The 23,599-nt window shown below is 41.7% G+C and overlaps 1 protein-coding gene across 2 annotated transcripts in view; it reads right to left on the bottom strand.

Annotated features, from left to right (window-relative positions):
* Nucleotides 1-23,599, bottom strand: part of MYO7B (myosin VIIB) — a 67,030-nt gene that overhangs the window by 5,621 nt on the left and 37,810 nt on the right. For both annotated transcript variants that reach the window (XM_077349329.1, XM_077349330.1), the window contains 20 exons: nucleotides 21,316-21,443; nucleotides 19,293-19,419; nucleotides 18,260-18,379; nucleotides 16,010-16,183; nucleotides 14,814-15,041; nucleotides 14,385-14,552; nucleotides 13,583-13,700; nucleotides 13,360-13,486; nucleotides 12,369-12,538; nucleotides 11,523-11,704; nucleotides 9,753-9,880; nucleotides 9,024-9,181; nucleotides 8,148-8,301; nucleotides 7,068-7,223; nucleotides 5,437-5,542; nucleotides 4,985-5,098; nucleotides 4,608-4,695; nucleotides 4,005-4,111; nucleotides 2,116-2,301; nucleotides 532-648 (listed from right to left, as the gene is read on the bottom strand). In XM_077349329.1, the coding sequence (XP_077205444.1) occupies nucleotides 532-648; nucleotides 2,116-2,301; nucleotides 4,005-4,111; nucleotides 4,608-4,695; nucleotides 4,985-5,098; nucleotides 5,437-5,542; nucleotides 7,068-7,223; nucleotides 8,148-8,301; nucleotides 9,024-9,181; nucleotides 9,753-9,880; nucleotides 11,523-11,704; nucleotides 12,369-12,538; nucleotides 13,360-13,486; nucleotides 13,583-13,700; nucleotides 14,385-14,552; nucleotides 14,814-15,041; nucleotides 16,010-16,183; nucleotides 18,260-18,379; nucleotides 19,293-19,419; nucleotides 21,316-21,443 (2,856 nt within the window). The remainder of the gene's footprint in view (nucleotides 1-531; nucleotides 649-2,115; nucleotides 2,302-4,004; nucleotides 4,112-4,607; nucleotides 4,696-4,984; nucleotides 5,099-5,436; nucleotides 5,543-7,067; nucleotides 7,224-8,147; nucleotides 8,302-9,023; nucleotides 9,182-9,752; nucleotides 9,881-11,522; nucleotides 11,705-12,368; nucleotides 12,539-13,359; nucleotides 13,487-13,582; nucleotides 13,701-14,384; nucleotides 14,553-14,813; nucleotides 15,042-16,009; nucleotides 16,184-18,259; nucleotides 18,380-19,292; nucleotides 19,420-21,315; nucleotides 21,444-23,599) is intronic.

Here is a 23,599-nt window from a genome sequence, read left to right as displayed (position 1 = left end):
GCCAAAAGAGACTGAAGTGTCCTTCTCCAATCCCCTCCTGAATCAGATTTTCATAAGGCGTGTGAGAGGAGACCGATAATTTCACAGGGTTGTAGGTACTACATATAACACACGCACAATCTAATCTAGATTTATTTTATACTGATGTTATACTGATTTTATTTTTTAAAAATTGTAAATAAATAAATGGAGTGGCCCCAACCATTATCCAAATAGTCTTCCATTGTGTTATCCACTTGCAGCCCATGGGGGTCACATCCCAAGGAGACAGTGTGATTCACAGTAATATATAGACTGTGCAAATCAATTATTTGCATGTCAGTACTTGGGACTGATATACCAAAAAGCAGATCCACTCAGAGTTTTTACAAGTTTTAACAAGCACAGAGGATTCCAAATCAGAATTGTCCATTAGAATGGAATGACATCTTACCTAAGAGGATAAAGAAGGTTAAAAGACACATCAAGGTGGCAGATGCTTTTGTTATCTAAAAAATTTTTTAACTATGGTGTACAATTTTTGAGACTTACCTTCACTTCAAAGAAGGCTGAGCCAAATGTTGGCCAATGACAGATGTACTTCAAGAAGGCAATCTTGGCCTCATCATCAGTTTTCTGTTCATGTTTACTACATGCAGAAATAATGCTCTGTATAAGACATACACATGTGAGTCAAAACTGTAGGCAGCTTTTATTGAATCATAGATTTGGATTTGCTAACTGTGCTAGTTCTCAAGTGTTTGCTGAGGGAGTTCTCCATTCTCAAATTCAAAGCAGAGACCCATGAGGAACTTGTGGGAGCAGCCATCCTATTACCCCTGCTTTTGCTTCCTCCCCTGTGCCCCACCTATTCTTTCACTCTCTCTTCCACACCATCACCATTTCGCTTGTTCTCCCTCCCCCACAACACTTCCTGCCACTTTTCCTCTTTCTCTCCCCAAGCACCTGTCAGTCTTTTGTTCTCCCCTTCCCAACAGCCACTGCCACTGATTCTCTCCCTTTAGCTCTCTCTTTCTCCCTCCCTAGTTCCTACAGTCACACTCTCAAACACATACGCTTTGTCCCTCCCTCTCTTGCTTTGTTCCACCCTGCCCATCTGGATTTTCCCAACACCTGGAGGGGCTTTTCTCCTCAGTTCAACTACCACTACCACATGATCTTTGTAGGAATTGCACACTGGGGGGGGGCAGGCCTCCCAACTTCCCTTCCATGTTCTGAAGCCTTGCCTCTATGTCTCTCACTACTCAATGGGGACAGCTTGCTGCCCTGTGCACCACTAGAGGAGTAGCCATTTGCCAACTGATTCCTCCCCTTCCTCCTTTTACAATAGTGTGTCTAAGACAGTGAAGATCTATGTAGCACAAAGAAGGATCAAAAGTTACAAAATAATAAAGAAAATGTTCACAAACAGACTCAGACAACCTTTATTGGCATATAAAACATACTTTTAGCACAGCACCAGACTGAGCATGAGATTCTAAAGAAAAGGGTGAAACACAATTTTGCTGACCTTCCTTCTAAATATGCTGGATCTGTTGTTAAATATAAGGCAGCCTAGAAAGTTATGAGATGTTTAGAGGCGTTCCATTACCTTCAGACCTCCATGCCAGAACATGGAAATGGCCACCTCCTCTAGACCACAGTTAAGAGTTCTATCTGCTTCAATTGAATCAACACCTGAGGGATCTTCCCCACTTGCTCCAAGGGGTTTTATCCTATCTCTTTCCCCACCCATTTGACTAGGTCAGGCTGCGTCAAAGAATCTCTTCCTGAAGTTTCCAGAAGTTTCTTCCTGAATCTTTTAAATAGTTAATACCTTCAAATTTCTGTTCCTTGCTTGTGGGAGAGGGAGAGCTTGACCATCCTATTGTCTAGATCTATTAGCATTTGTATTACGGTGGACTGTTAAGTCTGGAAAGCAACTGAACTGACTTTTCCCTGCCTATTCTTTGCCCAAAGAGGGAAAAATACTTTTAAAACTCAGAGTGAAGGTTTTGCTCATTTCAAACAACAAAAAATGCATGTTTCACACCAACTATAGCAGACTGACCACATACTGTGACATATTCCTTGAATCTCCAGAGTAGAATTCTGAACTAATCAATGGAGTCTTACCCTTTTCCATTCCTCTGGAGATGTTGTTCGGATCAGATTCTCAGGCACTAGTTCCTTCAACATTTTGGGGATTATTGCCTGCTGCATTTGACAATCCTTAAAGTGAACTTTAAATATTAGGCTACCTAGCTGGATGGCATCTTCTTTTGAGCACTTGTGATAGCCTCTTAGATATTTGGGCAGTTCCTGAAAGATACAATTATTGATGATAAACATTCTGCATTTGGGGGCAATGACCTTCCACTCTGCAATTTTGCTGAGGCGTGTATGTGAAAGAATGTTTGCACTGGTTTCATGATACATATTTTCCCCTATAAAAATAAGCCATTGCTTATGATTGACGAGAACAACATTAAAATGCCTTTAAAAGGTCCAAGATACCACAGGGGCTACTTGAGAATCTATTTTACTGGCCTGGCAGTAGACAATAACTGCAGCCACAGACTGATCAGACCAGAAGACCTTACAGTCTAAGAATAAAGGGGATTGCTTTAGGGAATCATAAACAGTTAGCATACCTGTGAATCTTCAACCCAATTTGGGTTACTGTTTTGGGTGTTATTACTTGTAAAAAGGAAAGACAAAAATTTCCTCAACCAATAATGATCCCCCTATGTCTGCAAGGCTTATACAGAAGCAACAGTGGCCAAGAATCACCCTTGGTTCAGTCACCTTATCTTTAATGTTGTTGTTTTTAATCTTCTAGTTAATGCTGGAGAAATTCATGAAACAGAATTTCTCCTTTTGCTTCCAAGGATTGGATAATAAACAGGACTTAGAATTTTTAAATTTATAGATTATTGTATACTATGAACACACAAACTATTTTTTGCTGTTAATGTCTATTTGTGCACCCTCTATTATCAGTCCATTCCATCCATTTAAAAATGGCTTTGTTTTAAATCTTGAAAAACCCTGGTGTTTCCTGGGCAGGACACTATCAACAGAAGCAGTTTCTTGTGTCTGAAGGGGAAACGGCATAACTACAAAACTTTGGTGAAAGGCTAGTCTTAATTACTGTTTTCATCTATTGATGACTGCAAGGGGCCAGTCCTTTGCAGCACCAAACCTAACAAAACAGAATCATCTGCCTTAAGAGACTTAAAAGATATTGAATTATTTCTATGCAGCATTTGGCATATTTGTGGTATTTTTTAATAAAACAGAAAATAACCCCACACATCTCATCCTGCCTTTTTGACAGCAGGGGATTAGTCTTCAAAAAAATAACATGGTGAGAAGAGAATCCTGATTGTCACATGAGATCACTGGGGGGGGGAGCTTCAATGTACATCAGGTGTGATAGGGAAACCACCGCTAAATAGTGAGAGAAAACCTATTACACTCTGCCCTCTAGGACCTTTTGTGTGATTTCAGACACCATCATATAAGCAACCTGATCACTGCAGAAAACAACCCGGGTGTGGAAGCAGCCATGTTCACACAATCCCCTCTCAACTGGAATGGCGTTTTCAACTCCTGATTGATCCTAATTTTAAGAAGGTTTCTTTTGAACTTCCAGTATAACACAATGTGCAAAACTGAAGATAAGACAGGTTTCTGTGCCAAAACAATCTTGAGGTGGATATTTGACACCTTAGTCTTCCAGAAGGCAGAAATGCTGCCTATAATTCAGTTGCTGAATAAGCCCTGAAGTAAATTCCCTTCATTCTAGGCCCTGCCCTTATAGTAACTCTTTCCCGGTAACAAAAAAGGAAAATGTGCAATTTTTACTGCCAAATTTTAGAGATCCTGGACTTAATCACACTTACATATCCCAAAGATGTCCTCCTAGTTCCCACCAGTTGCACTGAAGAAGCAACTGTTATACCAAACAAATTACCTCATCATCAACCTCAGTGGTTTTCTATAGCCATCAATGCAGTTACCTGGTGGTAATGAAAGATGCAGTCAGCCTTCAAGTCTTTCCCAGGAGCCACATTTAGCCATAATTTTCTCATGAAATATACTTGGTAATTCACAATCACAGGAACCACTAGAAAAACACAGTTGTCATGATTTCAGAGGGCGGGGGGACTAGCCTTTTTATTCATTTTAATCAATAGGATGCGGAAACTGTGCAATGGAATTAGGACTGTAAAAATCTGGAGCCAAACAGGGATGAAGCAGAGCATAAGAATTAACACAACACATTAAATGATACAAAATTAAATAGCAGGATCCTGCATAAAGCAAGCTGTTCACAGCAGCACTGACCACAGCCCCTGATCATTTATCCAAGATTCTGAGGCTTCAAAACTGAGTTTCAAGAAAGAAGGAAACATGAATGAGAAATTTGATGCTGGCCAGCAAACATTTGAAAAGCTGCTATAAACAGACTAGTAGATGCCAGATACAAAGAGCATGTGTAGAGACCTGAGGGCAATCAAAATAAATCCAGAGGAAGGTGATTAATCCTGAGGGCACAAGCATTCACAACTTTCCTCACAAGCCCCAGGTTAAGCTCTCCATCCACCCATTTCTATCCATACCATCTTTGCCAGGCTTGTTCTTTCTCATCCAGTCGGTCACCTGTCTCAAGGAGTCAAAGAAGTAATCAGCTTCATTCTGACTGATCACCTAGAAGACACAGGAATGGGAGGCCAAGTTAGCACACAGAGTCAGGTCTTGCCTCATGACTTCCACTGCAGGAACACCAAGGTGCAGCCTCAAGACTGAAATTGACATATCAACAGGAACATGCCTCACGGTTTGGGACACAAGTCACACTGAACAGAAGCTAAGCCAAAGCAGCAAATGGCAACATATATCCTATATCTATAAGGGTTAGCTGAAATGTGGCTTATTATCAGAGTTGGGATGCCACTAAGGGAGTTTGTCCTATTCTACTGCATTCTTAACTTATTACCTTGTCTGAAATCTTGACAAAGAGGCTGAATCCTTCCCAGGAACTCAGTTCGAGCTTGCCGGCAATTGTCTGACACAGCATCCTTACTTTTGTGTGTGTCCCTACTTCAAACACCTGGAACACAACAGTGGAGACCAATGTGAGAAGGAAAGAAAATAGATTTTCATTGGTTTGGTACAGCTAAGAGTTGATCATCTGCCTCCTTGGCAATGAGCAACAGCAGACATTAATTAAGCAAAATATCTAAAGTCCATGTCCAAAAGAAGGAGATTGCCTGATCCCGTTTGTGCAGCCCACTCAGGAGCAATCTGTTTGACCCCTGCTAGAGAGAAATTTAGTCTACATGAATTTTTGGTTTGATCCAACAAGGTATGTCTTGTGTTCACATGATATGAAAAGCAGCCCATACAATGAATTTAACAGGCATGTACAGGTAAGAGAGTTTTTCTCACCTGCTCTGTATCATTTGGAAAGGAAACCTTGTGGGATATCTTTGTGATGTTCTTCTGGATCGCCTCCACTTCCACACTGTGAGGGGCCCACTTCCGAGAGCCACTCCTGGAATAAAGTTCGTGCACACCAACATCTCAGAAGTAGGCATGGCATAGTCTCACTTGGGGGTGCATGGCCTGTTTAACCTGAATATCAGGCCACTTACCCTATACCCCTACTTAATAAATATATGCTATGGAGGTAGCACAGATATGAAGTGCACAACCAGATGAAACTGGGGCATCCTTGTGATTTTATTCATTTAGTAATGCTCTACTGCTTTAAACAGTTTTGTCCTGGCCAACTCCAGTACAGGGAGTTGAACTGGAAGAAAAATGTTTCAGATAATGGAGTGCAGCCAGATAGGAAGGGGGAGGGTTTTCCTACTAGAATTCTCCTACTAGAATTGCAGCCTAAGACAAGAAGAGGGGGGAAACCCTACAATCCAGACATGGGCAGTGCTAGCCATAGGACATATGGATCATCTGCCTCATGCCCACACTGCTGTGCTGTCCTGCAGCCAGCTGCCTCAGTCAGTACTCCAGAGCTGATCCTCAGCACTGCCTGAAATTCGGAGGGGGGGGTCAGTGATCAGCCTTAGAGTGGCCAAGAAGCCCTGATTGCCCTACAGCTGACCACCTGCACTCCATGCTGCCTGGCATTCAGGCAGTGAGAGGAAGGGCAGGGAACTCCAGGGCAGTCAAAGGACCCTAGCCACCCCACTGCTGATCCCTACGTGCTGCCTGAGACTTGGGGAGTGATCATCTTCAGGGCTCCCCAGGCTTTCAGCTAATCACCCTCCCACTCTGCCAGAGTGATTATGGGGGCCCATCATCATTAAGACCCCTTTCAAACACAGGATTTGAATAGCTTCTGCTGCAAAATCAAACTATGACCAGCAGTTGATTTTCTATATACCAAAGCATCTGCTAATTCTTATGTGTAAAGAGAATATGGAATGAACATCACTGGAAATGGGAATTATACAAACTATATGTGAAGTTGCTTTAAAGAAGGATCTGCTAGTTTCCTGATCTGAGCAGACAAGGAAAGAGTGGCAAAGGCTGAAGCGCAGAAGTGTTCAAAGTATGTCTTTCATGCCCAGACAAGGCAGGTTCATGCATGAGGTGTATGCAGAAGATATACTTCTTAAATGCTCCTACTGCAATAATGTCCATGGATACTATTTAGTGAAGGTGACACTCTTGGAGGGTACAAATACATTTCAGAAACTTAGTTATCATCGAGTGATTGACCTTCCCCATCATTTTGTTTATAGAGAAAATACCATTTGTTTCTATGACATTTTCTATACAAAAACTGCAGGTAAATCTCAAATCCAGAAAAATTCACAGGCACGGATTCTGTTTACTGAGAGTGGCACGGTGCTTGCAGAAGCAAAGTTCATGTTCAGTTTGCTCACTCCTCAAATGGAAGGAATTCCTGGGCTTCCATATGTTTTTAAAAAATTACATGATATACCTCATACACCAGAAATACCATTCCTATGAGCATGTACCATTGACACTGAAGCCTTACTGAACAGGGACATGGGGAATCAAAAGTACTTAGAAAGCCCTTCTAAAGTTACCTCATCACCCTCTGGATTCTACGTCGGCAGTCTAAAGCCAGGTTCTCCTTCTGACGAGTCTCTATGAACTTCTGAGCATGTTTCAGCAGAGATTTACTAGGAGGGAAAAGGCCTGTGCAGAGCCAGAGTAACTGCCAGCCATTGTTCACACTGTACCTGTAGTTTTGACAATAATTTCAAAGCTTTATTGTCTACATAGGATTCATGCCAAAGGTGATTTACCCATCTTAGTAGAACTTCAGGCTTAGAAATCCATGCATTGTCAACAGGAATGAAAGAACTAATGCTGTCACCCAGTCTGGAGAACAGAAGCAAAGAAGAATGGCAGCCAGCTTCACTAGTAGCCTGGACTGTCCATTGGAGCAGACACCAAATCCTGACTACTTGGATTGTGTATCCTGATCCTGCATCTATAGCTACTTGATAATATGATCTTCAGTTGATTGTCTAAGCTGGGGGAAGCAGTCTGTGGGCTATCATCACCACATACATTTTTCTAAGTAATACAAACCAGTATGTCACAGATTAATTATGCAGTTTAAGGGCTGAGGTCGTAGCATAGGTCAGTGCTTTTCAAAACTTTCATTTCTTATATATTACCTTCCAGACCAGAATTAATGACAATGGAATCAGCCATAATACAGCCATGAGGTAGCCTTAAATATGCATGTCGCAAACCAAAAGATGGTGACCACAGCAAAGGACTTTCAAGGCAAGTGAGAAATAGATGTGATTTCTCATTGCTTCATCTGCAGAGCCTTCTTTGATGGTCTCTCATCCAAGTACCGACGTGGTTTAAGTTCTGAGCTCTAACGAGACTTGCCTGTATCCTATGCCCCCTTCCTTCTATCAGTCTTCAATCTCTTAAGTAGAAGAGATTTAAAATACTGTGTTCTCAATTTTAGTTCATTTTACCTCTCCAGCTTTCTGTTTATGATTCTTGGTTGAATGGGGATGCATCTTAAGTTTCCAGCCTTATGCAGTCTGAATCATTTATAAGAAACTGGAATTTGTTGCTTATTGCTGATTGTGTTGGTTATTGTCCTGCAGGAGAAGGTCAGGAATGCTTTGTCTTGTTACCTGTTGCTGTTTTCTGTGAGTTGCTTCATGATCTGACAGTAGATCTCATCATGCAGGACTTCCTCCTGAATAGCCACTACAAATATCTGGTCAGTGAGTTCCACAGGGGATCTCTCTTGTTTTGAAGGGTAATCTCCCATGTATTTCATGATAGGTGAACAAATAGATAAGGAAAAATTTATGGAGAAGATGCAGAATTAAAAGCGATTCCGGGCTAATATTAGAGGCTGCATATCCTTCCTATTTTGATGATCAGCTAAACTATTATTGTTATGAGAATTATTAATCCTCCTCCTTATTAGGCTCAGTGTGGTATACAGCATATTAAGATTAACATAACCATTTGATAAAACCATACAAAATAAAACATTTTATTTATTTATTTATTTATTTATTTATTTATATTTATATACCACCCTCCCCCAAAAGCTCAGGGCGGTTTACAGGGAACAGGAAACAGGTACAGATAACATGAAGAAACCCTCACCCCATTGCTTGCTGAGTTTCTCAACTGGTCTTATATCTGACTTAAGTCATTGGCCAATTTTGCTGACAAGGGTGTGTGGGGGGTATGTTCTGAGTATTATGTGTACTGGCCTCAACTGTATTCCTGGTGGAACAGTGATGTCCTCCAGATTCTGCGGAATTGCAATAGTTCCATCAGGGCCCAAGTCTCTGGTGGCAGCATGTTCCACCAGGCTGGGACCAGGGCTGAAAAAGACCTGGCTCTGGTTGAGGCCAGATGGACTTATTTTGGACCAGGGATCAATATTGTTTTGGCACTTGATGATCCATTGTAAAGCTGACCTGTCATACCTTAACAATTCCCTTTTTGTGCTTAATAAATCATCCTGAGGATAACTGTTGAAAGGATATCAATGAATGTCTGGCAAGAAGAATCGCAAAGGTCTGGATTGGCGCATACCTTCTTCAGTAAAGGCTGTTTCAAGGGCTCCCGAGAGTGAGCCCACAGGGGACTCCGCCCACGGGACTTGTGTAAGACAGCCCTGCTAACGGATTCTTTCTCTGGAACTCTGGACAAACACAGAAGAGCACTGTTTTCTCAAAGAACTGCCTCATCTCTGGCAACAGAGCACTCACACACCTGCCATCCTGACCCAGGTTTGCTTACAACAGAAAGAACCTTGAATTCTGTGTGGTACCACTACCCACCAACTCCTTAGGCTTGCTTTAGTCATTACCAGAGCTGCCACATTGCTCTGATAATATCTGCAGGAAGGAATCTTGTGAGTTAACTTCCCAGGTGATCCCATCCTGTAGCTATGACTGAAGCAGTGGGCAAAGTGCTGGAGTGCCTTTGGTAGTGGGGCTTGTCTCTCGGTGAGCAGCTGTCCAAAACATCTAGACTTGCTGATCAAGTAGCCTGCCTCCCAGCTTGCCCAGTGAGCCAGCAATCATGACACAGTGAGGGTTGCAGCCATGTGGAAGACAGACCCTGATTACAGACTAATTGGCATTGAGAGAAGGTTGTACAACATATGTAAACTCAAACAGGGTAGTGGAAACATTGAGAGAGGTCTAAGCCAGGGGTAGTCAACCTGTGGTCCTCCAAATTCTGAAAGAAATAATGTTGTGCACATGTACCTGAAGTGCTCATAGGAGAATTCCTCAAGAGTATAAGGTTTCACCTTCAATTCCTCTTCCTCAGGCTCCTCGGTGCGAGAGTTTAATGATGCCAGTCGCCGTTGTTCAGGTGACATCATCAGTAAACTCTGAAAAGACATGGCCTTAAATAATCCATGTTTATTGGCATGGAGGCAACATTATGCCAGGACTGTCCATTCATATGCTTATAGATTTTCCTCAGCAAAAACTACATAGAGTACCTGGCCTAGCGACATTTCCCAAGTGTTCACCAACATATCCATAAATGTAGGGTCACCACAGACAAAATTTAAATAGATGTTGAACCCAATATCGCTTCTGAGGGAAGTGGCCCTGCCTTTCTCAGTACCATTTCTATACCTCATAAATCAAAGAGGTACATATGGGACAAGGTAATCCCAAAACTGGACCAGAAATAAATTGCTTCTTATAACACTGATGTTATATGTCAGTACCTGCAATATATCTGGCCTCCACAATTTGTACCAACAGACCAACCATTATGTCCTCAAAAAGGCTCTCAGATCTAGCAATCAAAATCTGCTTAGGATCCCCAGCCCCAAAGAAATCAAATTGGCCTCAAAAGGCCCTGGCAACACTGTACCTGGTGAGATCAGGCCCTGCAGACCCTTAAGCAGTTATGCTAGACCTATGGCTGAGACCTTAGGTTAGACCTATGGCTGAGGCCTCCCTGCCTGACTCTAGTAAATTCTGTTACAGAGTTGACATCCTTATACACTGCCCCCTCCTCTATCTTCAGACAGGATGCAGAAGCAGGCAAACAATGTTATATCTTTATATTTGCAAAGTTATATATTTTTGGTTCTTTTATTTTAAACATATTTATAGTATAATTTAGTGTAAGAATTTATATGCAAATGTTATGGAATTATTAAATTGTATATTTGTATTTGTTGTAACCCATTCTGAGCCCCTAGACTAAAAGCAAATGAATGAATGAATGAATGAATGAATGAATGCACGCATGCAAGCAAGCAAGCAAGCAAGCAAGCAAGCAAGCAAGCAAGCAAGCAAGCAAGCAAGCAAGCAAGCAAGCAAGCAAGCAAGCAAGAAAGCAAGAAAGCAAGAAAGCAAGAAAGCAAGAAAGCAAGGGCATTACAGCAGACTTGTCTAGAGATCAGCATAGCATATTCAAAAATGAGGTGGCTGGATGGAGTCACTGAAGCTGCTGGTGCGAGCTTAAATGGACTCTGGGGAATGGTAGAGGACAGGAAAGTCTGGAGGATCATTCTCCGTGAGGTCATGATGGGTTGGAAATGACTTTGCACCTAACAACAACAAATTCAAAAATGACAAAGACGCTGTTTCCTAAGAAGGAATGGAGGAAGCTATTACAATGTAGCCCACCAGTTAAGGTTCTTTTCTCAAGTATTGTCTCTGCCGTCCTTGACCATATTGATGAGGTAGGAAACTTGTGATGGGATTTTCTTGGTGGTAGCACCCTGCCTGTGGAATTCCATCCCCTTTGAAGCTTGCCTGACATTTCATGGCAGCCAAAAATATTTTTTTGCTCACCTAGGATTCATCCAGCATAGACATTTCCATCCTCCTATTGTTTTGTGACCATGAGGTGGTCTTGTTTTTCACTACTAGTCACAGTGGATACATGAATAAGAGGACATATTTCAGCATGTTCTATTTTTTCTGGGTATTAATACATCAGTAACAGCAAAAGAGAGGAATGATGGCCATTTTTTTCAGTCAGAGGCTGCATCAATTGCTCCTTACCAGTATTTGACTAGAAGGTTTTGTCACAGAAGGGATGATGTAGATAGACTCTTCTGAGACAAGTCCAGATTTGTTGGTGCGCTCATTCTGAGCATGGACCCAGCCTTGATTTTCTTCTACTCCTTTTTCCCGGTTTAGAATAAGCAAATCTCCTTTTTTAAAAGCCAGGATTGTTAGGTCCTCTGATGTGCAAAAAGACAAATACAACATGCTACTCAGAGAGAAAAATCTGAGGGAGACATCAAGACATCATCAGCTGGCAGGAGCTGAGGGTGGGGCTATAATTAACCAACATTCTATCAATCATTTTGCTGCTAAATTAACAGCCAGCCAAAAGAGGATCCCAAATCAGTCATCCACTGCTCACCACTGTTTCCCCAGACACAGTAACCCCCAGCTGGGTGACCTTGAACTAGTCATAGTTCTCTTAGAGCTGTTCTTACAGAGCAGTTCTGTTAGAGCTTTCTCACCCTCATCTACCATATATGGTGTCTATTGTGGGGAGAGGAAGGGAAAGGTGTTCATAAGCCCCTTTGCGACTCCTTCAGGTAGTGAAAAGCAGAGAATAAAAAAATAATTCTTCTCTTTTCAAAGTCTTAAAAAAAAGAACTTCAAACACAGAGGTGTGACAGTTTTTTTATTGGCTTCATGCCACAGTGCCGTTTGATTTATACAATTTTGGCCAGCAGCCACAATGATGCAGAATACCTAACATTTGGGGAACCTTTTCCTTCTGAAAGCATGATAAGGATCTGCTTATTACTTCCTTCTACTAGAATTAAGTATCACAACAGACCTTCTCTTTTGCCTCCTGACGTTCTGCCAGAGTTACCACCCTGCAGTTACCTTGCTGCCTGTTGTCCTGCATTGCTATAGCATATTGTGATCTCTTCTTTAGTCCTTCCAGGAACAAGACCACTAGTTCTGCAATGACAACACTGTTGACTGATGTCAAGACAAATTCTTCAGAACGCAGTGTGGTCAGGGTGCAACTTTGCCCAAATGTCTTGACTGCCCTGCAGATCATAAAACAACAGCTTCTAGAGACACAGGGAATTGAATCTCTGCACACAGCCCTAAAATAATACAGGCTCAAACTATATGCAGCTAAACATGTGGCGTAGAGTGTCATTACATCAGAGGAAAGAGGGTAGGAAGAAAAAAGGTTGCCTAGAAGGTTGCCATTTTTCATTTTAATTTCTCCATGTTTCTTACAACAGTAATTAACAGGCTGGAGGTGCATCATGCTAAAAAGTGGTATAAATATAAATATATAAATGCAAATAAGGTATATGAGGATGGAGCTCCACACCTGCTCCTTTGTGCAGAGGGTACTCTCTAAAACTAGAAATTGGAAACTTCCTCCTTAACTCTGCATTCTTTGGCAATTGTGGTGATAGGAAAACAGAGGAATCAAGTGTGGGAAAAAGTACAAAGATGGGATGGATAGTTTTTGCTTCCAGGGATGGTTTATGTGGGGACTGTGCCACTGTGCTGCACGTAAAGTTAGCACACAAGGGTCAAAAAATCTCTCTGCAGCAGTGCACAGTACCTTGAATGGTGCACTGGATACCAGACTTCACATCCTACTCTTGCTGTACAAGATTCTCAATCAGACTTCTACCACTAATGGTTTTACCTGAAATAAGGGACATCTTTTCTAAAACTTTACATGGAAATCAACTAATTATTTCTACACTGTCCTCCCTCACTGTAATGCCTATTTTACAACAAAGTTTCCTGAATCAGTCCTATCATGAAAAGCACTTAAAAAACAATTATTTGTAGAATTTTGGCAGAGATGCAGCCATTCTTTGTCTGGCCCAGGTAGACTTACCTGCTGGTATGAATGCCAGTAATTTCTGGGAATGAGAGATCTAGAAGCCTTTTTTCTGTATCATCCAGAAAGCAAATACCTTTCCAATGAATTGCCACTACGAATTGGTTCTTGGGCAGGCTGGGCCCTGCAAATTCAATAAAAAGGGGCTGTAAAAAAACTATTCTTGCCTCAAGTAGTCCTCCCTCAGTGCTCTCACCCACAACCAACCTGATGCCATTACCTGAAAATTTGGAAACTTCAAAGAACCTAGAAAAGAGTAGGGGCCACTGAAACCGAGCAAAATCCACCAGCTGTTCCTTCACACTCTGAGGTGATTGCTTGTCTTGCGTGTACAGGGCCTGCAATAAAGTAGCAGCATACTGGATTCCTTTGTGCACATTGCCCTCAAGGTACCAAGGCCTTCAGCCCTCCTAGAGTGTGTTTGAGGTCCTTTAGCTAGCACTGACATCCATGCACATAAAGCTCAGCACTTTGCACTGTAGCTTGAACCTCACGATTTAAAAATAAAATAAAGCAGACTCAGACTTATGTTTCCAAAAACACCCACAAAGCAGGAATTATGGCCCTGCTTATTTGTTTTCAAAATGTATACCCTGCTTGTCAAAAATATATTCAAAGCAGCATACAGCAGTCAATTATAAAGCGGAAAAGTTTTAAATAACATTACAAAAGCAGTACAGAAACATTACAAACGCAGACATTTTAAAAGCTGGTAGTGGGAGCCTTCACAGTTTCTTCTGAAGCTCCACATTTAAGGTATGTAAAAGCTACTTGGGAAAGTTAAGGCAGTGTTGGGTTTGAATGCAGCTGCTCAGCTATTACACTCGTCATTTGTGTTTCTTAAATAATTAAAATTATGGATGTTAGGGAATCCAGTTCTGATGCAGCACGGTCCACCCACAGATGTATCTATCTCATTTGGAACACTGCCTTCTATTCCTCGACATAGATCTCATAAAGAGATCTAAGTGAAGCAGAAGCTAAAATAACAGTCAGTTCTTTTACTTGCTGAGTGCGCATACCTTGGCATGAGCATATGTGATGAGGCTCACCCACTTCTCCTGGGTTTTGGACCTTAGCAGCTTTGCTGGGATACATTCCTGTAGTAAATTCCTAACCAAGTCATTCTGGATGGATTCCCCAAACTTGATATAACAATATTTGGCTCCTATCTCCACCAAGTCTTCCTCCTAAAACAGTCAAAGAGATTAAGTGATTTGCCAGGGAAAGTCTTTAACCTGAACTCTGCATTTTTCAGAATTACATTGCTGTGTCTGACAAATTAGAGTAATCTTTCCCCATAAGGACAGATGTAAGAATCTGTACATCACAGTGCATAGAAGTTATACAACAAGACATTCAAAGGGATGGTAAACCAAAAGCCATGTGGCAAGGAGTGGTCTTTAGGAGGAATTCTATATGTTGTCCCTCCGGATGAAATACCAACCCACCTTCTCACAACGATATTCTCCAAACCGGATCCCCCGTATGATTTGATGATAGATGAGCTCAGTGCTGACCGGATCTTCTTTAGAGTTGTGCCAGGGAGAGAAGATCTCTTTCCTAAAGTAGAGACGCCAGGGAGTGTAGCGCTCATGGCCGCCCTTCTCCTTTTCCAGTTGTTCACACTGGGAAATGGCATCCATTATATGGTCCCGTCCACTACCAAGTGACCAAACCTAAGAACAAGGTCTCTTTTAAGTATAAATATGCTATTAACAGAATGTATTAATAAGCATGGAAAATCCCTTCTGGAATCATTTCATTTATTGGTAAAAGTTAAGAATGGGATTAACTACCAGCAAAGGTAGTGACAGAGGGGAAAATATGTTGTATCAGAAGAGTTATTTAGCAATGTGGTGTAAAGCAATGTACTTATGGAATAGTTGGAGAAGCCTCATTTTATGCCTCCTAGGCTGATTGTTCTTTGTTTCTTCAGCTCATTAGATATTTTTGTATATTGTAATATATTTTTTCACAAGGCACTTAAAATTCAAGATAAACCAAGTGTAAATTCTTAAATAAATAAATTTATTGGCACATGGCTGACATGCAAGACAACAGCCTACAGTCTGTTTCACTATTTTGAAACTAAGAGAAATGCTACACTGAGCTTCCATCATTTGAGCATCTAGCAAACTGAATGTGCATGTTGTGAATCAGATATATGAACAGTGGGCCATGACCATAAAATCTGTAGAAACTATGTGACAAACTGAGTCAGAACATATATACACAACATAAACAGGCAGGCAATTTTTTCCTCACACGATGCAGTTAACATGTCATAGATAATTAGAAGCAAATTCCATCCAACCTGGAGAAAAAATATGTTTAAAAGCTCAGATTGTGCTTTTGTGGTCCCAAACTGTTCTTTCCTTTCTATAATTGCGAGATGACAGGTCATTCAGGCTTGGATTTATGATACATTACCAAGTGAAGAGTAAAATACAGGAAATTGGATTCCACTGGATAAGCTTAGTGTGCAAAGATGGTTAAAAGTTATGGAAAGCAGAGGATACCAACAGAGTGCTGCAGAAACATAACTTTCCATTAAGGGATGGAAAAATACAACCACCAGAAAATCTATTATTCAACAGAGCTCTAGGAAAACAGGATGTCGTTCATTACAAGTTATATACATCACCTTGTCATACAAAGCAATGTAGAGGGAGAACCCAAAGGTGTCCTTTAACTTCATTTTATCAGCTATCGCCTGGCAGATCTCCTTTGCTGTAGAGGCTGAATCTACAGAGACTGTGATGCTGCTTCCATTCATCAGTGTCACACTGAGCATGATGGACTTCTTGTTCTTTGTTTCCTGAAGGGCAGAGTTAAACAAATGTAATGCTGTACCTGAGGTGATGTGGCACAGAGTGGTAAGGCAGCAGTCTGAAAGCTCTGCCCATGAGGCTGGGAGTTCAATCCCAGCAGCCGGCTCAAGGTTGACTCAGCCTTCCATCCTTCCGAGGTTGGTAAAATGAGTACCCAGCTTGCTGGGGGGTAAATGGTAATGACTGGGGAAGGCACTGGCAAACCACCCCATATTGAGTCTGCCAAGAAAACGCTAGAGGGCGTCACCCCAAGGGTCAGACATGACCCGGTGCTTGCATAGGGATACCTTTACCTTTACCTTTTAACCTGAGGTGATGCTGACACATTTGCCCCCAAAACAATACCTGGATTGGCTGTTGGGAGGTGCACAATGACTTTGGGAGACATGTGGAGTAAATATTTCCTGATGACCCTGTGATTACTGGGTCAGTGAATTCTCAGTCTGCATTTTTTTTAAGTTTCTAGCCACTTCCCTTACAGAGATATTAGGAAAATGGCATATCCTTTGCAACCAAAGGAGATAATTACTTTTTCAAAAAAGAAAGAAAGCTGGGAGTTTAGAGAACCTGCTACATCTGTTATCACAACGGTATATCAATATCCTATTGGTGATTTTTTTTTAATTGCAGCATCCCAGGTGGTTCAAGGAATGAGGGCACTGCTGGGGGAACTGGGGCAGAGAAACATGCCACATGGAGGCCCCATTGATGCCATGCTTTATCTGCAGCTGCGCCAGCAATGGGGGAAACTACAACATTCTGCCCCACATAGAAGACACCATTGATTTTTGCTTGAGACATATGCATTGTGTTTGTATTTGAGAACATGTAATCAATGAATGGATGTTAAACTTTGGACTGGATGACCTCAATTTTACTTCTTCCTAACATGCTAGGAGCCTCTTGTGGTGCAGCGTGGTAAGCGGCAGAAATGCTGTCTGAAGCTGTCTGTCCATGAGGTTGGGAGTTCGATCCAAGCAGACGGCTCAAGGTTGACTCAGCCTTCCATCCTTCTGAGGTTGGTAAAATGAGTACCCAGCTTGCTGCTGGGGGGTAAAACTGTAATGACTGGGGAAGGCACTGGCAAGGCCACCCTGTATTGAGTCTGCCATGAAAACACTGGAGGGCATCACCCCAAGGATCAGACATGACCCGGTGCTTGCACAGGGGATACCTTTACCTTTAACATGCTAGGGTACAACCTTATATCAGCTAGCCATGTTGTGTGCCCAGTAAAGTCAGCATTCTATATACATCTGGCCCTTTACATCAGGGCCTGAAAGATGTAGCCGTCACCCACATCCTTTTTTTAACCATTTAGGTCGACTAAAACTTCTGGAGAATTTGATAGAATCACAGAAACATTGAGTTGGAAGGGACCTCCAGGGTCATCTAGTTCAACCTCCTGCACAATGCAGGAACTTACCACTACCTGCCTACCCACAGTGACCCCAATTTCATGTCCAAATGATCCCTCCCATCAAAAATCCCCAGAATTCAGTCTGGCCTGCAAGAACATCCCTTCCTGCCCACCCACTCACAAGCTGCCTAAGTTCATAAAATCAGCATTTCTGTCAGATGACTATCTAGCCTCTGCTTAAAAACTTCCAAAGAAGGAGAACCCAAACTTCCAAAGAAGGAGAATTTAAATAATCCATTGCTGCTTTCATTGACTACAGCAGCTCAAACAGTGGACACCGCACTACCTTGGGGAGGACAGACCATAAAACTGAAGCTGCTTCCAAACAGACTGGACTCCAGCTGCAGCCAAATGGACATCATCATCAGAAGGCTCAACTAGGAAGTTGCCCAGGGAGGACCAGGCTCATGACAAGTTTGTTAAAAAGAACATAAAATAGCACTTCATAAAGGCAACTTTGATAGGTATATATATTATATGTGCATACAGATTTCAAGTATATGTTCCGTGAGAACCTTATTCCTAATAGCTTTCAACCAGATCCTAGATTTAATTTCTACTTGCTGTGTGTCTCTTTTTCATTAACCTTTTTCACGAGGGAAAATCTAGACTCTGGAAATGAGTACTATGAAATAACAGCTACCTGAAGCTCCAGCCAGCTGGGTGGCTCAGACCGTGCTCCATTGACATAGGTGCGCCTTAACCTTTCAGCACAGTATGTTGCATACACTGATGGTCCACTTCGGATGAAATTCAACAGGAACTGAAAGTACAAAGTGTAACAAAGCATAAAAACCGAATGTAAAACATAGATGTTCGTGAGCCTCCGGGGAGGGTAGCAAATAAATAAACAAACAAACAAACAAATAAAGTTTTGGGGGCACTATCTCAGGCAGTTCCTAGAATTATTGGATATTTATTATCACTTCCATAGCTCTTGGTGTACTAAAGTTTCCGCCAAGATGGTGAAATGGTTCTAAAGAACCTAATGAGAGTTTTCTATGTAAGTGTCATTTTCAGATACCATCGCTATAGTGAAGCTAGCAGAGGGAAGGGAGGAGGGACATGGGAAGGTACTATTGACAGAGCAACAACTATTAATTTTAGAATCATATACTCTTAAAGTTTTCTATATACACTCTTCAGCTACCAACTGGTATTCTGGAGATTGCCTTATATTTTGGAATCCAATGTACCCAGGGTCATCTGAAGACCCAAAAAAGCGTAGGTCCGAAATTCACTATGGAAATCTATTACCGAGAACATCCAACACCAAGATCAAAACAAGATTTCTTCTGATAATCTCAAGAGCTAAGTTAAAGGATAGGGAATGAGAAAGGAGGAAAGGAACTACCCTACTTTTTCACTACACAAAGGAGTCCCAAAGCAAGGCAGGGCAAAATATTTTATTTTTTTAGTTGGATATTTATATTGCCTCCCTCAGTAAATAAAATAATGGTCAGATTTCCATTCCTCCATTTCTCATGTGAATGCCTCAAGTCCTGCCTTTTAGAGGTCAATCTAGCTAATATATGCAAACAAAATTGCCGTAGATATTTAAGCAGCTGCACTGTACTGACTTCAAGCCAAACTATCTCTCATGTTGAAGGCATGGCTAATATCTAAATACCAAAGTTGGTGCTATGAGCAAGGGTAAACAACTGTATAATAAATACCTTCACAAACTTTTCTGAAGGAGGAAAAGAACCAAGACAGAGAGATAGCAGTATCCAGCCTCTGAGATAACTGGTTTTATTGTTATTTTCACTAAGCTGCTTGCAGATCTGGCAGTAAATCTCATCTCTGTGGGAAAAAATATAAGCAAGATGATTCTCATTCCAAAGAATGATTCTCATGTAAATTCCCCTGCCATCAAGTGCATATCATTGTGTGTGTGTTTCTTAAATACTGTTTTGTTTACTGTACTTTTTTCTTTTATATAGAATAATAATCATAATAATGCACCTCATAATGTATCTGCCAGAGATTTACATGCTAGCTGTTTTCATACTTCAAATTTGGCTCTCAAGGAACATGCACTACCTGTGATCTTCTTGATGTGTGTGCTTCGCATTTTGTGTCAGTGGGTAATAGTATGTATTTTTCATGTGTGTGCAGTTTTAGTACATGTGAATGGAATTTTAGATGTTTGAAGAATACGTTTGTGCTTACTGAAACTGTACTCACCTGGAAAATATGTACTGGGAAAGTCAGGCACAGTGTGCATTCAAGTTGCATGTCTGGAGAACCAAAATCAAATCTCTCAAAAGAGTTAGTCTCTTTAGACAATGTGAATTTCAGTGTGAAAAAGGAGGATCTTTTCACCTCCAGACTAGACCCCTATAACTTGCTCTACATGGGCCTTCCTTTGTCCCTACTTCAAAGTTACAATCGGCTCCAAAATGCAGCTGCCAGAGTTCTCTCCAGACTAACATACACCCTGCGCTCAGGCAGCTGCACTGGCTGGTTTTGACCCTTAAGGCCGTTTGGCAGGTAGGAGGCCAGTATTGGCAGTGAAGACACGACATCTGATATGGCTTAAATATGGCCAGGGCTTTATTTAACAGCCTCCCAAAAACATGGGTTGGCGCAACATGAAACAGAGCCTGGCCTACACAGCCCGCTGGCTGGAAACCCAAGTCCAAGAGCGTTCAGGATCCATCGCCCTTCCCCGCTGGGAAACACGGCCTGCTGTACTCTTGGACTCTATACCATGGGAGATGGCCCATATAGCAGGGACCAAAGGGCGCAAACCTCCTTGGTTGCCCCGCCTAGGGCCATCTGGTTGCCATGAGCAAGTATGCCCCCCCACCGGGTGGGCCTCTTGCTCAAACACCACCTTCTTAAGAAGGCCCCACTCCCATGGGAGTCCAATTGCACACCGGCTCCCATAAACAGGTTCTGTTCATGTTAAAATCCGCTGTCCGGTGTGCAGGGAAAGAGGCCGGGGCCCAGCATGTGACGCTATTTTTAGTAGCTGAAGCCCCGCCTCCTGCACGCCGCCAAAAGACAGCCGAGGTAAGTCTTCGCTGCCCATTGTGCTCTGGGCCCGGCCTACCTAAGGAACTGCTTCTCTGACTACACCTCCCAAAGAATGCTGTGCTCTGCTGGTTCCAATAGGCTAGAGGTTCTTGGCTCAAGAAGGGAAGTCTGCCTGGCCTCAACCAGAACATGCTTTTACAAGAGTTTCACAGGGCTTTCAGGATGGAACTGTTCTGTTGGGTTGAGCCCAGGCCACAAGCAACATCTAAGACCTCCATAACACCCAGATAGATAACTAGTTTGACCAGGCCTGGGAATCAAGAGGATGCAAACTGCTGTTCTGTGAGTTTTAAAGCATCTTCTTCATTGTTTCATTGTATTTCTGATTTTTAAATTGTTGTAGACAAAAAGAGCCTGTCATCTAATATGCTTGCACTGACCACATCTCTCCCTAGAGGTGGTTGTTGAGATATACCGAATGCTTGGTTCAAACAGTGCCGTGAAACTAGGCAAAACATGTTGCTGGAAAGATAACCCCCCTCCCCCACCGTTAACATCCTTGTTCCTTCAAAAATATCTGCTGAGCATCTAAAATACAGAAATATATGAAAAAAACTTAACCAAACCGGTAGATAATTATACTATAATCTGGAAATAGACACCAGGTGTTGCATAATCCAGTTCAATGGACAGCTAACCCTGATACGAGTTTCATACCTGATAGCAGGACGCAAGATAGCATTGCCGATAATGAAGTGCACTTTTTCAAGGTTAGACATAGATTTCTCAGTTGCACTGCTCTCTTCATGAAGCATTTCTTCCCCATTTGCCAGGTGGCTTGCCACCTAAATTATAGCAGAAGACCATTTTACTCCTTTCTATTATTAAAATTAAATTTCTATACCGCCCCTCTCGGTATTACCAGCTCGGCGCAGTTTACATTATTTAAAATAATAAAAAAAAAACAATACACACCTAAACCTTAAACAGATAAAAAGCAGTTAAAATACCCCAGACACACATCAGCAAAAAAATCTCAATTTCTGCATCTTCCTGTCCTATTCAAGGGTAGGATTATTCCTAAGGAGATCTTATTGTTTAGTTGTTTACTTGTCTCAACCAAAAAGGGTGCTTTGAAAGATACCTTGGGGCAATCTCATGGCTTACTCTCTTCTTAGAAACTAACTACTAACCATTTTCTCACACAAACTCCGCTGGATGCAGCTCAGTTCAAATTGTGTGCATATAAAAAGTGCTATTGAGTCAACATATAGTCAGTCAACTTATGGTGACCCCAAAGGGTTTTCAAGGCAAGTGAATAAGCAGAGGTAGTTTGCCACTGATTTCCTCTACAAAGTCTTCCTTGGTGGCCTCCCATCTGTCCCGACCCAGCTTAGCTTCCAAGAGCTGATAAGACTGGGCTACACTATACAGTCAGTCAGAAAATCTATACCATACCATTTCATCCCTCTTGGGTTCCAACTAAGTAGCCTTAATTCTTTCCGTATTTTGCTTTCAGAGCAAAGCTCCAAATCCACTACCACGATTGCCTTCATCCCTTTTGATACCCTTACATTACTCTGACAATTCTTTCTGTTAATATTCAATCTAGAAGATTAGTTTTTTTTTCCTGCCATTAAGTTACCTGGCCTGTAATCGCCTGAACTATTCTCTTTGTTAAACAGAGATTGAATGTTAATTACTCTGCATTCACTGGTACCCCTTCCAGAGAGGATTAAAACTGCTATTGGATATATGACTTTCTAATAATTTAGGCAGAGATTCTGTTTCCAGATTTGAATACAATAAGAGGTTAAAGTTTCTATTTACATTCTTGCTTTGGGCTCCGTTAAGCAATATCAGTCCTCCCCTACCTTCTTTTGATTATATATAGCCTTGTATAGCCTTGTACTAGAACTGGATATTTAGGTCATGCTCAAATTACCTTTGTAGCCCCATCACATGCATGCCTGCTTGGAGGTTAAGTCCCACTATCCAGCCAAGTGGATTGCTGGACTAGTAATTAGCCTTAATGGGGCTTGCTCCCAGGCCTTTTACACCCTCTGCACTTGCTCCTGCATCCCCCTTTCTTAAAGTAGCTTTTAAATGCTACTTATTTTACTTTGGACTTCATCCTGGTTTATTTTGATGTATTTATTCTGGTTTTGTGGCTGTTTTAATTGTTTGTCTATTGTTGATAGTTTATCTGTTTTTTAACATATTGTTCTGTAAAGTGACCTCATATTTCACCACAGAGAAAGTCAATGCAAAAATATATTTATAAATTCATAGTATTGCAACTATAATCTCCTTTCTAAAGATACTATTGCTCCCTCTCCCATATTTGTGCTTTCTTTTTAATGCATACAATACTAATATATTTCTGTTTGTCTTTGGAGTTCAGCAAGGAACTAAAGTCTCCCATTATTTCTTACCATAAATATTTCTCACCATAAATATTTCCTTTGTAATTTTACTATTCGTTTGGGATCTTGACTCTGAGCCAAACCAGGTGTGATTACGGGAACTGCATGAATGACCTCCCTAGCGGTTTTCCCTCCTTTTAAAAAGTGGCTACTGACTGTCTTTCACCTTGCTCAGTCTTTTGAACCTGAACCTGAAATGGCCTTGGAGCTGCTATTTGCCTTGTTGGGTAAGGTGACCAGATAGTCCCACTTTTGGAGGGACATCTGGGGGTACCTGGCAAATTGTACTTATGTTGAAATTAAAAAATATATATTGAAATACTATTTTTGCGTTCTATGCATTCTATGAAACTTTTCGTTGCTCCACATAGGCCAAATTTTTAATCAAGAACCCCCCGCCCGGTCAATGGTGTCCCGCATTACCAACGTTAAAATCTGGTCACCTTATTGTTGGGGCAACCATACAGGTCCTGATTGGGTTACCCCACTGAGTAAATGCCAGCTCTTTAGGAAAACAGCATGGGAAAGAGAGTTAACCTCTCTCCTCTGGCACCACAAGGCTGATTTGGATCAGG

The sequence above is a fragment of the Paroedura picta genome, chromosome 8 (assembly GCF_049243985.1).
Source record: "Paroedura picta isolate Pp20150507F chromosome 8, Ppicta_v3.0, whole genome shotgun sequence".
Classification (NCBI taxonomy): Eukaryota; Metazoa; Chordata; class Lepidosauria; order Squamata; family Gekkonidae; genus Paroedura; species Paroedura picta.
The sequence above is the reverse complement of the archived record's forward strand: the minus strand, read 5'-3'. Positions and strand labels throughout refer to the sequence as shown.